Raw genomic sequence first — 14183 nt, forward strand, 5'->3', positions numbered from 1 at the left:
GATTAAATTTTTGAATTGATTGCCTCAAGTGTCTAAAAATATATCTACAGAACATTCGTTTGAATTTTATTTTTTTTAAAACCCTTAGTGGTCTGAATAAGGTTGGTAAAGGAAATGAACAGGCACATTGGAAATGGTAATTAAAGCCCCAAAAGCCCCAACTGTTGATAAACAGTATCTGGGGGCCTAACTTAGGCACATTCCAGTCACTCTGCTTCATGATAGAGTGTCAAAACTCCCTGCTATGACTCAGTTTGAGGTTGTAACTATCAATTCAATCAAGGCAGTATGTGTTACAACTGCTGCCAAGTCCAACTTGACCCTAGAAATGCATACTACGGCTGTTATCATGCTTAAGTCAGCTTGGATATGCTTACTAAAACAGCTGTGATGCACCAATAGGCACCAATCAGCATTATACATGCATGCCGAAATAAAAGCCTCTACTTCTCTTGCCATTTTATAAGCTCAAGGTTGGAAAGAAATATCCCGCCATCTTGTTTTCATGAGAAGTCTCGACGATATACATACCTCTCAACACCTTGCAAAATTTGCTCCATTGTTGAGGTGATATCTAACTGTGCTCAGTCTTCATTGATTGATTAAGAGTACTTTGGTTTGGCTTATGTATGTTTGTACTTTTCTTTAGAGGACTTCAACTCACCATTGACTTTACATCCAGGAGAATGGAACCTATGATTTCCCTTGCTACAGTTCAAGTTAATATTGCATCTTTTTAAGTTGTAGTGGTACTTCTTAAAGAGCAAGCTCCTAAAGTTGAGAAGCTGAAACCATATTTGGAAACAAACAAAAGTTAGAACAAAAATTATTCAATCCTTAACACCAAAACCTTGAAACGTTAACAGAACAACTTTTATCACAGTTACTATTATCATCAAGCACTGCCTAGATTAGAGCATTGACCATTTAGTAACAAAACCAAATACCATCGATCATCTAGTAGGTACAATAGAAAACCATGAAGTAGAATGAAATGGATCAGATAACAACAACAATCTAGTAGTTGCTAGGTTATAAACTAAATAGCATGGAGTAGAATATGAAATGAAATAGGCCATTGTGACTCAAAAAGTTACAACATGCAAAGAATAATATTCACAAAATAGGGTATGTCAAAAAGTTACAACATGCAAAGAATAATATTCACCAAATAGGGTATGTTAATATTCACAAAATAGGGTATGTGTCTAATTTACAAAATAGGAACTGAAACACTGTAGTGAACTTAAGTCTATTCAGATGTTGAACCACTATGGCAGTTACTTTTGGCACATCCCAACAATCTCCACCTTGACAACAATTTTCCCAACTACGATATCTCATGTAGTTATTAGTGACTGCAAGAATTTTGAAACTTCATTCATGGTCGGACGGTTAGAAGGCTGCCCCCTTGAGCAAAATAATGCAAGCTCCAGGACCTTTCTGACCACCGCAATATCTGTGCAAGTTTCTATTATTTCTGAGTCCACAATGTCCATGACCCTATCATCTACTTCAGATTGTATCTGCATTCAAATGCCCATGTCAGTTAAACATACATTAGTTTTTCCTTTTCTTGCTCCATGCAATACCGCTAGACAAACAAACTCTACAATTCACAATTAAAGCAGATCCATATAATAGAAATCGTATTTTCTTACCAATTGAAGCAAATTAGAGTCATTATCCACAGCTTTCCTCCGTGTTATGAGCTCCAAAAGAACAATGCCATAACTGTACACATCAGATTTCTCAGTAAGCTTCAATGTCCTTGCATATTCCGGGTCAATGTAACCAATGGTACCCATTACATCGGTAGAGGTGTGGGTTTCAACAGAGGAGATACACTTGGAAATGCCAAAATCTGCCAAATGTGCTTCAAAATTCTCATCTAAGAGGATGTTGGAAGTCTTTACATCTCTATGAATAATACGTGGGTTACAATCATGATGCAGATATGCTAGACCTTGTGCAGCTCCAAGAGCAATCCTTAAACGAGTATTCCAATCTATCCTATTTGAAGATCCTACATAGAAAAAGCATTGTTTAGATTCTCCAATTAGACCATTCCAAACCTTAACTATATATGAAAGGCTGGTTAGAATCTCTTGCTATCTTACATAACCTTTTACATATAAATTTCTCGACAAATTTTTCCATACAGTTTACTTACCATGTAAGATGTCCTTCAAACTTCCATTAGCCATGTAGTCATAGAACAACAAGTTTCCATGTGGAGAAAGAGAGTATCCCAGCAAACGAACAAGATTCCTATGCTTGATGCTTCCAGCAGTATTTAACTCAGCTTCAAATGCATGCAAGTTTTCTGGATACCGTGTATGCATTCTCTTAATGGCAATTGCCTCATGGTTCCTCAAAACACACTTATAAACTAGGCTTGTAGCACCAGATCCAATTATATATCTCTCATTCCAATTTTCCGTGGTTCTCATGATGTCTTCATATGTGTATCCTGTCAAGTCCTTTTGGAATATTATTAACCTTGGAAAATCTGCATAAGAGAAAAAAAAAATCATTAGTCAGAAACGTAGATATTGATGTTGAAAGAACACTTTTATTCTCTGATATTATTTAAAGAAATAGGAAATGAAGCACAATACCTTCCATTTTTCCTTTTGATACTTTACTAAATGGCTTACACTGATTTGCACAATCGAGTGCAATCATGATCACAGAAAATAGTCGATTTGCATAACAGAAGACTATCATGATGGCACAAAATACTATCACTGACCCCAGTGAGATGCAAACAATCACTGGTGTTGAGAGAGAAGTTGTCAATTTACACAATCAAAACATTACAATTATAATAAAGATAACTTGAAAGGATTGTCTCAAAATGAAACATTGTAAAATTTAATTCTCTTTTCAGTTTTCACCTTTTGATTGTTGGGAGTATATCCGACAATGTGATCCAGTCCAATTGCCACAGAGATCTGGATTTCCTAAAAAGCTGAGGGAATAATCATTCTAATTAGACAAATGAAAAATACCACTAATATTAGGAAATAATGATGAATTTTATTTAGAAAGAAATGGTTCCATTATATCTACACCTTGCTGAGGTAAACCTTGTAAAGTTATTTATTGTAGGAATATCTCCAGACAAATGATTATTGGAGAGATTTCTGTAAAACAAATGGGCCATCTTTAGTTCAAATTAGTACAAGCAAATATATGAAAACTATTTAAATAAAAATTTCATAATGAAATAAACTATAAATAGGGGTTGAATGAGAAGATTTCTTACAGTGTGGTAAGGCTGATGCAATTGGTCAATTGTGATGGCACCTCTCCTGATAAATTGTTGTTATTCAATATCCTGTAAATGACCCATGTTTAGAGTTATTGTCAAATTACTTTTGTATTAAAATTATAGTGAGGACAGGTACTTCTATGTTGGTTAAGTGTCATAGCACATAGAAGTCCTCCTATTTAATTAATCAGCCCAAACTTTATTATTTTAATAAAGTGGCTCTCATTAAAAAGTATATCAGTTAATTATTAATGCTGACATGAGAGAATAATTATTTTTAAGAATTATGTAATGAGAGAAAAAGAGTTTGGAGTTGAGTAACACATCATAGAGTGCTTAGTTCAATTAAGAGAGAGAAAAAAGGAGTTAAGTGACACATCATAGTGTTTAGTTCAGTTAAGAGAGAGACAGGAGTTAACTCCAAGATAAAAATAGCTAGAGTTATCTCCAAGAAAATCAGTCAACTGGAAGCAAGCAAGAGTTCACTTATGTGGACTGAACTCATGCATGGTGAGAATCCCAAGGAGGGTGCACTTCACTAAGAGACATGCATGGTGCTAATTCCAAGGGAAGTTAACTAAAGAGGTGGTGACTTTTGGCATGGATTTAAAAAGAGAGGAGAGGAGAGCTGGTGGTACAGGTTCCATGGAAAAAATGCAGAGAAAATACAACACAGAATTCAAGGCAGCTTGGCACACTAGGTACTGTTTTGGTACTATTTCTTAGACATTTTTAGCGAAGTTTTGGCATAGACTTCGAGGGCAGATTGCTGTTATTAACAGAAGAATTTTGTAGGAGATTTGAGGTGTTTTCTAGGGTTTTTATACACAGAAATCAAGGCTGATATGCTAGGTCGTCTATTCATGGAAATTGAGGCAAAAGTTTTATGTCTTCTTGTCATTTTCGGACAGAACAAATTCAAGTCCTATTATTCTGTAACTTCATTTTCAGATTTCTATCTCTCTGACTGAATAAAAAAACACTCTTGCTGGTTTTTCCCTTCAGGGTTTCTAGAATACATATTGTGTCATTTTTGTGTGTGTGGTTCTGTTAAATTTTCCACTGCAAATATGGTTAAGAGTTGTGTGTATTTAATTTTCAAGTACATGCATGTGTGAATTCTTAATGAAAATTAAATCAGCTGCAGAACCTTCAAGAAATTAACATGGTATTAGAGCATTAAAACTCTGAGAAAGAAATCAACACTTGACACAAGTATTCAGATCAGTGTTGCAGGAAACATCCCCCCCCCCGGATCAAAAGCCCGATCCGCGATCCGTACGGATCCTTGGGTGATCTGCCCTCCGAAACGCGTTTCGGAAAAACCGAAACGTGGATCGAGCTGAAAAATACGGTTCCTGCCATTTCAGAACCTTACAGTCCGATCCGCGTTTCGGTTTTCCAGATCCGTGTTTCGGTTTTTTCCGAAACGCATTTTGTATAGAGATAATTGAGCAACTATATGCTTAGCACTGGTCCATTTGGGAGCATGCATGCAATTAGCGATTTCAGGATGATGATGATCGAGTTGAGATGCCATCCCCATCTGGTCCCTTGGTTCCTAGGTTCCATGGTTCAACACCAACAGCAGGGGGTTCATCTTCATCAGTTTCAGTGCCACAACTGCCACAGGCACCATCTTCTTCATTGCCACCACATGGAGGCCCACCACCACGTTCTCTTCATGGTGGAAGGAGGAGAGATTAGTAGATATATTCACAATTTACTACTTTTGTCATAGATTAATCATTAGACTTATAGGCTTGTGAATTTGAACCTTTTTGTCTTGGCGGTGACCAAGTGACCTATTTTGTAAACATGATTATTTGAATTTTGGACATGACAAATGTTGACAGTTGCTCACTTGCTAGATAAATCATAATATGCTCTATGTTTTATGTTTTATAATATATGCTTAAATGTTTTATGTTTTATAATATGCTTAAAAATTTGATGTATGTTTGTAATTGTTAGAATATAGATGGTTGATGCTCGAATAATTAATCATTGATGTACACACTAGTAACTACAATGGAATCATGGATGCCATATCTATATTGATTTATGCAAAAATATGCATGTTTTCATGTCTTCTACAACTAATTTGGTATTTGGGATGTTTGTTTTGAATATAAATGCAAATATATATATATATATATATATATATATATATATAGCAGACTCTTCGCTTCTTAGATTTTTGGAAAATGACGCTTCCACGTCCCCGCTTCCAAAAAACGTCCCTGTTTCATCCCCACTTCGTGCAACATTGATTCAGATTAGTAGGGTTATTGTTTGGTAGAGCAAATAGGGTTACAATGGCAACCAGTGTCAGATATGAGGATAAATTGGAGGAAACCTCAAAGTTTGTTCAACGGAAAGTTTGGATCACAATTGTTCTCAAGGAGAACAAGTTATCGAGTTATGTCAGTACAGAGGTGATTCTGCGTAAATCAGATCCAATAGCTTTGGACCTTCATGAGGTGAAAGAAGGCAAAACCCAGAGAATTCTTTTAGATGGTGTGAAAGATCATCTAATCCCACACTTGGCTAAAAAGAAAACAACTAAAGACAAGTGGAACACTGACCAAACTTTATCAGAGTAATAACTAGAACAGGAAGATAGCATTGAGAGACAATCTCCATAGTATCAAGATGTCCAATGGAGAGAACATGACTTCTTACCTCACAAGGGTCACACAGGTTAGAGACGAGCTTGTAGCTGTAGGGGATACAGTTCTCGATGAAGAATTGGTACATATAGCCTTGAATGAATTTACCAAACAGTGGAATGTATTTGTCCAATGCATGGTGGGACGAGAGAAGCTTCCAACATGAAAGGCTATGGGACGACTTCACCCAAGAGGAAACATGAGAAGGATCTTAAAATAAGGACCATAAGAAGTAGAGTGAGGGAGAAGAGAACCTTGCACTTGCAAGAAAAGGGAGGGAAAAACTAAGAAAGGCTCCAGTAGTGCCGCAGTTCTGAAAGGGGAAAAGAAGAAGGACATGAGCAAGATAAATTGTTTTGCACGTCGAAAACCGAGATATTACGCAAGCCAATGTCCAAACAAGAAGCAGAAGGAAAAGGAGAATTCTTGCATGGCAACTTCAGTAGGGATTCAAAGCTTCCTAGAGAGCCTTGAAAAGGAGTTTTCATTGTACACTTGTCTTTTTAGTCCAGTGACCAGAAGAGTGTGGTACATCAATAGTGGATTCGCATGTCATATGACTAGGGTTAAAGAATTCTTCTCAAACTTAACCCATAAAGACATAGACCTTGAGATAGAGCTTGGTGATGATGCCAGGTAAAATGTTATTGACATTGGCGCAATGGCATTTGAGAGGGAGTCTAGAAAGAAGATGTATGTGAAGAATGTCTTGCATGCTATCGACTTGACAAACTACTTGATTTCAGTCCCAGTGTTGGAAGGGAATGGTTATGAGGTAACTTTTATGGATGGGAAAGTAGTTATCCATCCTAAAGGTTCCAACATCAATTCAACAAGGGTGATTGGGATTAGAAAAGGAAAGCTTTACAAGCTTCAGATCGATTCAACTCAGGCACTGATTCATACTAGTATATAGATCTGTGTGAGCTATGGCACAGACAGATGGCACATTTGCACCACGGTGCACTTAAGGTACTACATGAGATTGTTACTGGACTTCTAGAATTCGCTAGAGAGCATCATAGAGTGTGATAGGTATGGAGGATACTATGAAAACATTGAGGGAGAGCAAAACTACAGAGGAATTCTAGTTACTTGGCACTTGTTTATGATCTCATAGGTTCTAACCCTTCTAGCTATTAGGAGGCTACAAACCAGTAGTGGAACGGACAAAGTTTGTTCTTCACGTTAAATACTCCAGAAGACTTGGAAAATGTAGATCTCCATTGAAATACAAGAATATGTATTAAATGTATGAATATGAATGATGATACAAATGAGAGTAAGGGGCCAGCTTATATACTAGGCAATGCCTCTTCATGGAAGGTCATGTCCCATTTAGACATGCCTCTTCAATATTACTTACTAATTAACTAATTGTTATTACAATTATCCTCATTATTTATATTTATATTATTTATATATATTTATTTGCAACATTGTCTTCCTCCTCAAAAAAGCTTTGTCCTCAAAGCTTGTTGATGCAAAAGGCTTGATCTCTTTTTTTGTTTCGAATATATTCTCATCTCGGCACTATCATCTTCGTTGATAGAAGTTGATATGATCTTCTAAGTGACAAACAAAACTGTCGTACTAAGAAGCGATCGGACCATCCTAAATTAGTCTTCTGTGAGACTTGGCAATTACTTGATAACTGAGATAACTTGTTATTGTCAGCCCAGATTGTGTTGACATCATTTTCCTTCGAAACATAATTTTGTTGTTTATGTTCTATGTGATACGAATTCGTAAATTGATTGAGATGTTTGTTCTTGTGATTTGGATGTAGATAAGGAGTTATGTTGGTTTGCCTTGTTGAAGAATCTAGGGCGTGGAGTTAATGAGATTCTTCTTAACATGATAACTATTTGTGAGGAATTTAACATTTAGCTTATTAGCATTTTTCTCAACATTAGCGTGTCTTCTTTTTTTCATCAAATAGCTATCATAACAAAGAGACAAGGACACAAAATTTTGGCTTTCTGCCAAGGCTAAAACTAATAGAAAGGAAAACACAAAACATCTTATGCACTCAAATCTTATAGAGACCACCCGCACAAAATTCTTCTTATAGAGATTCCAATTAACGAACACCAAGACCATGACCCTTCACTGATTGAGCCTACTCCAAGACCAAGGCACCAATCCTCTTCTTTGTATTATTGAGTTCATCATCATCACTGCATCATGAAGACATTCATTAATGTTGCAACATCACTGTGCTTCCACTGAGAGACTCGTCATAACTATGAGCTTCATTGCTACTTCATCACACAGAGATCACAAACATCCTCTTTACCATGTATATTCTGAGACAGTGAGACAGTGATCATCAAAATTGTGACTGTGTTTATGTTAGATGAAGGCCAAGACAGTGAGATAGTGATCATCAAAATTGTGACTGTGTTTATGTTAGATGAAGGCCGAGACAGAGTTTCATAGAGATCCTTCTTGTCGAGGGTGTATACTTGTGATTGCACTTATCATAACACCAAACTTCTTATCATCTCTTTTCCACTGAGCAGTATACTACATCAGCAATGCACCAAGGCCTATAACAAGGAGGAGACTCAGAATTCTTTGTGAGATTTCAAGTGAGTCTGAGATGGTATCTATATTGTACTTATCCGAGAGAGTGCTCCTTCAAAATATGCGAAGTCACAGACCTGTACCCATCTGAGTTTCTTCAAAGAGATGTGAGATGCTTTTATGTTCTTTTGCGATGACCCCAGTTGCCTATTTATAGGTGTATGTTCATGCATTCAAGCCGACATGAATTAATGAGCTGTTGAGTCACTTCATTTGAGCCGACGTGTCTATTCTTTATATCAATTTTATTGGCCAACTTGACTATTCTCTTCATGCGTTTTGCTTGCTTGTCTTCAAGAGGATTGTGTTGGTCTTGGAGGGTTATTCTTGACTCTAGGTTGACTCATACACATTTCATAAATGACCAAGAAGAGCTCTTTGACTCTTTGACTTTCCTAGACCTATGGAATGAGCAAGAAACTCGTTCCTATAATCCACAAAATAAATTTTCTTTACAATTACAAAGATCAAAATTACATGTATAAATAATGAACCTAGTTACATTTTTTTCAACACTCCCTCTTAACTATGTTGAAATTTGCTACCGGAGGACAGGTGGTTCCCTCAGGCTTTGATCTTTGGCCTAGGGAAAAGTGTCCAAAATAATTTAATTTTCCTCCTAAAGTGACTTTATAATTTTTATAAAGTCAAATCTAATTTAAAAGTGACTTTAAGTGATAAAGTTACTAAAGTCTAATTTTAAAGTGACTTTAATAAAGTCAATGTAAAATTAGAAGGGAAAAGTGACTTTGGAAATAAATGACTAAGTGGGTCTTTATTAAAGTGTGGTGAATTAAAAAATAGAAAGTGAGATTTAAATGAGTATTTAATCTCAGCCCTAGATCTCAATTTATTTCAGCCATTGGATTTAAGGATCACCCAAAAGTCACTTAGGATTAGATTAAAGGAGGAAAAGGTCATTCATTCTTTCATGAGCAGATTGGGAGAAGGAGAGCAAGAGAGCAAGGGAGATTTCTGGACAGGGAGGAGAAAGAGGCAGCAGCTTGGCACACATTCCAAGGCAGCATTTCAGCAAGTCCATACAACTGAGTTAGCATACAGTGAAAGGCAGATTTTTGGGCACGATTTTCAAGGAGGCCGTATAGCAGTTTGCACAGAAATCGAGGAGCATAAATCTGAGTTTGCTAGCACGATTTTCAAGGAGGCCGTATAGTAGTTTTCGGCACAAAAATCGAGGAAATCGTACAGCATAATTTCTGGAAACTTGCACGATTTTCTAGGCAGGCCGTACAGCAGAATTTAAGGCTGAAAATTGGCACAGAAATCGAGGAGGACGTACAACATTTATTGTTCAGATTTTGCTATTTGCAAGTTTTTCCAGTTGGCTGTGAGGCACGGAAAACGAGATAAGTTGTAAAAGTTTACTTGCTGATTTTTGCTGAATATTTCTCACTGTAAAAAGTATTTTCCAGAAATAAAAAAGAGCTCTCGAACTGGTTTTCCCCAAGAGTTGTAGGTGGTTTTTCCAGGGTCATCTTGACCAAAAATCACTGTGTTTAAATGTGTTGAATGGCTGTTTATATGTGCTGATTTTTATATTTCTGCGTTTTCCAGCATTCTGTAAAATTTCCAGAATTTGTGTTTTCAGCTAAAATTTATTTTCCAGTGTTGAATGTATGGATATGGGAATGGACATTTAACTATTTTGGAGAAATAAGGTGAAACTGAAAACCGGGGTGGGAAATGAGAAATTTTTACAAACTAGGGAGGTATTTACAATGGTACTTGGACATTCTCAATTTGAAGAATTTCTAAGAAGAATCGGATTGGTAACCCATCTAAATAACATCATATCAACCAACATTGTCACAGTTCAAGGACTTGACTAACAGCTCCATCTCTCCATGAGGCCATGAGCTACAATGTTGGCTAGACCAATGACTATAGACACCTTCATCATTGTCCCTCAAGGTATATACCCACCCGGGTGTTCACTGAGTATGACCTTCTAGGACTATTCTTATCTTGGGTTCCCAACCCTCAAAGAATATCGGTCCTCTTGTCTACTCTTATCTTGGATGCCCTACACATCCTCAAAGAGCATCAAATGCCAAATGATTATCCAATCCTCCATTCTTTCTTCCCAAGTGAAGACAAGAATTTTGTGTCTATCATGTGTCTACATTTCCATTCATGGCCTTCACCTAGACTTACGGTTGTTATTCCCAGTCTAGTGCGTAACACATGAAATAGAAAAACACAACTGTCACTCCTTTGTAATCAGGGGTGATCTAATCCAAGCTCCCTCTTGATCAAGGACCAGTAAGAGCTCCCTTTTAGCTAGGGACTCTTCCATACATCAACAACTTCTTCTTCGTGGGTCCTTCAGCGGCTTGATCAACTTTTCTCCTTAATGTTATGAAAGTTAGTTGAGCTTCTTCATTGTAGGGCAAAAACCATCGATCGATCACTTTCCTCCTTAGTTCATCATGTCATTCCTTTCTTCATGGAAAGTGGCCTTCTTCATATCTAGAACCTTCGTTATAGGACTACTTCTTTCTCATCGTGCTTCTTCCATCCATCATATGAATGCTAGCTGTACTTGTATTTACAACTCTTGTTCAAGTAGCCCTGCATTATTGAGATATTATTCAAGAATCAAAACATAATATTACATCAAATCATACCTTACAAGATGGCTCTTCATCATGACATCTTTCTGTAGGTGTCAACATCCTTCATACATGTTGACACATCTTCCAAAGATATCCATTGTCAAGGGTCTTCATCTTTTCCATCAGAGTCTTCATATCTTTCCGGGAGATTTTCTAGTCAAGTCTTCTTAATCTTTTGGATGTCGATCTCCTACACTAGGGTTGCATATCTCACGATCTCTTCCTTCCTCACACATTCCATTCTCAGTAGCTTTTAATCAGAGTTTCTTCATTGTAGTCAACCACCTCATACTTCATATGAGAACATATTATGTTGATTTCATCTAGTGCGACTTATGCCTTCCTGCATCCTTTCAAAGGAGGAGATCCTCTTTCTCTTGATCATGCTTCTTAAGATAGAAGAAATGATCCATGTTACCTACAACTGTGAAATTCTATCACTGCAACAGCTGATTTATTTTTCCTACTTATTCCACAATAAGTTATTTATGACATTATTTCAATAAACATTAAAATAAATACTACTGCAGATATCACACAGTAATACAAAAACAAACATATGCACAAGCTTTGACACAGATATTTTGGACAACAGTCCCCGGAAAAACCCAATGTGGGAAAACCGGTGCAGCAAGGGAGAATTTTATTATTCAGCAATTCTTCAGTACAACAGGGTGCCAAACTGGCTTACCCACAGAGAGAAATAATTCTCCAACACTTCTCCCAATCCCAGCGTCAGCCCGACTGACCTTTGCGTGGCTCTCAAACCCTCTGCGTCAGCCCCTGCTTGATTGCGTCAGCCCTGGGCCTCTCTGCGTCACCCACGCAGGCCCAGCTAGTGACTATGCAGTCCTCTGTTGCCTTTGTGTCTGCCTCTCCTGCCTCAGCGCTGATGTCCAGTGGCTGATCTCACCTCTCTGCTACGTACTCGCTGCCTCCTCACTGCTCACCAGACCACTGGTTCAATTTCTCAACTAACTTCGCTCCAGAAATTGAATTAGTTGGTCTCCTTTAGTGTGTTCTCCAAGTGACCCTCAAGCCTCCTCTTATACTTTTCTCGTTGACAAATCAACGGTCAAGATTAAGTCCCTAATCAACGACTAAGATAAGAGTTGGCTTGATCCATGACTTTTGGACCATTCTAACACAGTTTTATATTAATTCACATTAATATTTTCTTTTCCCTAAGTTTAGACTTAGGGACTTCATTAAAAATATTAATTATTTTAATATCTTCCAAACTGTTTAGAATCTGCCCAAACCCTTTCTGGGTATTGGAGATCACATGTGCCTTAGCCTCTCCACCAATTTTCGTGGCTAAAGCACATCCGATGCTACCCCAAATCAACACTCCCCCTTAGCGAGGATTGTGCTCTAGTAATACTCCTCACTGAATATCACCCTGATCATCCGGCGTCGGTCCCTGTGCTGATGCTAAGCCTCCCTGCCCAACATCCTCTGCACTGTTGCATTCTGTACTGTTGCCCATGGCTCTGCTACTGCCACTGCTGCATCGGTACAACAACTCCCTCTGCATCTTTGTTGTTGCTGGTCCTTTCTCTCAACACTGCAACTCCCTCTGCATCCTTGCTGTTATCACTCCCATTTCTGCTACTGAAACGGGTTCTTTACCATCCCCATCTTTTCCCTGAAGTAGTCAAACTTTGTCTTTCGAAGGGCCTTGGTGAGGATGTCTGCCACCTGTTCTCTTGTAGGAGTGTAGCTCAATTGTACAGCTCCTCGTTGGACACAGTCCCTGACAAAGTGACACCGGATATAAATATGCTTCAACCTATCATGAAACACTAGATTCTTAGAGAGCTTGATGCAACTCTGATTATCGCACATGATCCTAGTCGCCTCCATATTCCTTCTTAATATGTTCACAAGCAGTTTTCTAAGCCATATGGCCTCACACAAAGTTGTGCTTGCCGCCATATATTCTGCCTCAGATGAGCTCAGAGCCACAGAATTCTGTTTCCTACTGCACCAGGATGTCATTCTTGATCCAATGTTGAAACAATACCCAGAGGTACTTTTCTAATCCACTGAACTCCCTGCCCAATCTGCATCATTAAATCCACTCAATCTAATATCCTTACTCCTGGTGTACAAGAGTCCATAATCAATTGTTCCCTGTAAATACCTAAGAACATGTTTGGCTACTTCCCAGTGCACCCTCTTCAGTTCCACCATGAACTGACTGAGGGTGTTGATAACGTAGCAAATGTCAGATCTGGTATTGACCAAATACATCAGGGACTCTATGAGCTGCCTGTATAGGGTGGCATCGACATCTTTGTATTTTGATGCATCAATCTTCTTCCAATTGGTGATCATTGGCGTAGCCATAGGTCTACAATCCTCCATCCCAAATCTTTCCAAGATTTTTGTAGCATAACTCCCTTGCCCAAGGAAGATTTCTCGCTTCTATTGCCAAACTTCCAACCCTAGAAAGTAGTGCATTCATCCCAAATCCTTGATATCGAAACTCTGTGGTTAGATTCTTCTTGCAGTCCCCAATGAGTGTGGATGATCCTGTCAGAAAGAGATCATCCACATAAAATACTAAGATTAGCGGCTCTCTCTACAACGAGATAGTAAAGATTCGGATCCGCGTCACTCTTGACAAACCCCACCTTCTGCAAGTATCCATCTATTCGACCATACCATGCTCTTGGTGTGTGTTTCAGCCCATACAAGGCTTTCTTCAATCTCCTTACATGAGACTTCTTCTCATGAGTTTCAAAGCCCTCTGGTTGTTCAATGTATACCTCCTCTTCTATTACCCCATTCAGAAATGTTGTTTTGACATCCATCTGAAGGATCTCCCATCCCATCTACGCTGCAAGAGACATCACAGTCCTAATAGATGTATACTTGGCTACCGGGGTGAAGGTCTCCTCATAGTCAATCCCTTCCTTTTGAACATACCCCTTAGCCACAAACCTGGCTTTGTATTTCTCAACACTGTCATCTGCAGCGTATTTGATTTTGTGGATCCATCTT

At 38.1% G+C, this 14183-nt stretch overlaps 1 protein-coding gene and 1 long non-coding RNA gene across 2 annotated transcripts; both read right to left on the reverse strand.

Annotated features, from left to right (window-relative positions):
- Positions 1 to 864: 864 nt before the first annotated feature.
- Positions 865 to 2798, reverse strand: LOC149202500 (LRR receptor-like serine/threonine-protein kinase SIK1). Its single transcript, XM_089400000.1, has 4 exons — positions 2622 to 2798; positions 2174 to 2512; positions 1662 to 2026; positions 865 to 1526 (listed from the first exon to the last, which is right to left on the reverse strand). The coding sequence occupies exons 1-4, from the start codon at positions 2728 to 2730 to the stop codon at positions 1341 to 1343; spliced, it is 999 nt and encodes a 332-aa protein (XP_089256126.1). The 5' UTR covers positions 2731 to 2798; the 3' UTR covers positions 865 to 1340.
- A 102-nt stretch (positions 2799 to 2900) lies between these two features.
- LOC149202501 (uncharacterized) lies at positions 2901 to 3343 on the reverse strand. The gene is made up of 3 exons (XR_016253530.1): positions 3272 to 3343; positions 3078 to 3149; positions 2901 to 2974 (listed from the first exon to the last, which is right to left on the reverse strand). It is a non-coding gene; the product is annotated as an uncharacterized LOC149202501 (long non-coding RNA).
- Between the last annotated feature and the right edge of the window lie 10840 nt (positions 3344 to 14183).

The sequence above is a fragment of the Pinus tabuliformis genome, chromosome 2_1 (assembly GCF_031772625.1).
Source record: "Pinus tabuliformis cultivar Carrire ecotype Pingquan chromosome 2_1, CPIR1, whole genome shotgun sequence".
In the NCBI taxonomy this organism is placed as follows: domain Eukaryota; kingdom Viridiplantae; phylum Streptophyta; class Pinopsida; order Pinales; family Pinaceae; genus Pinus; species Pinus tabuliformis.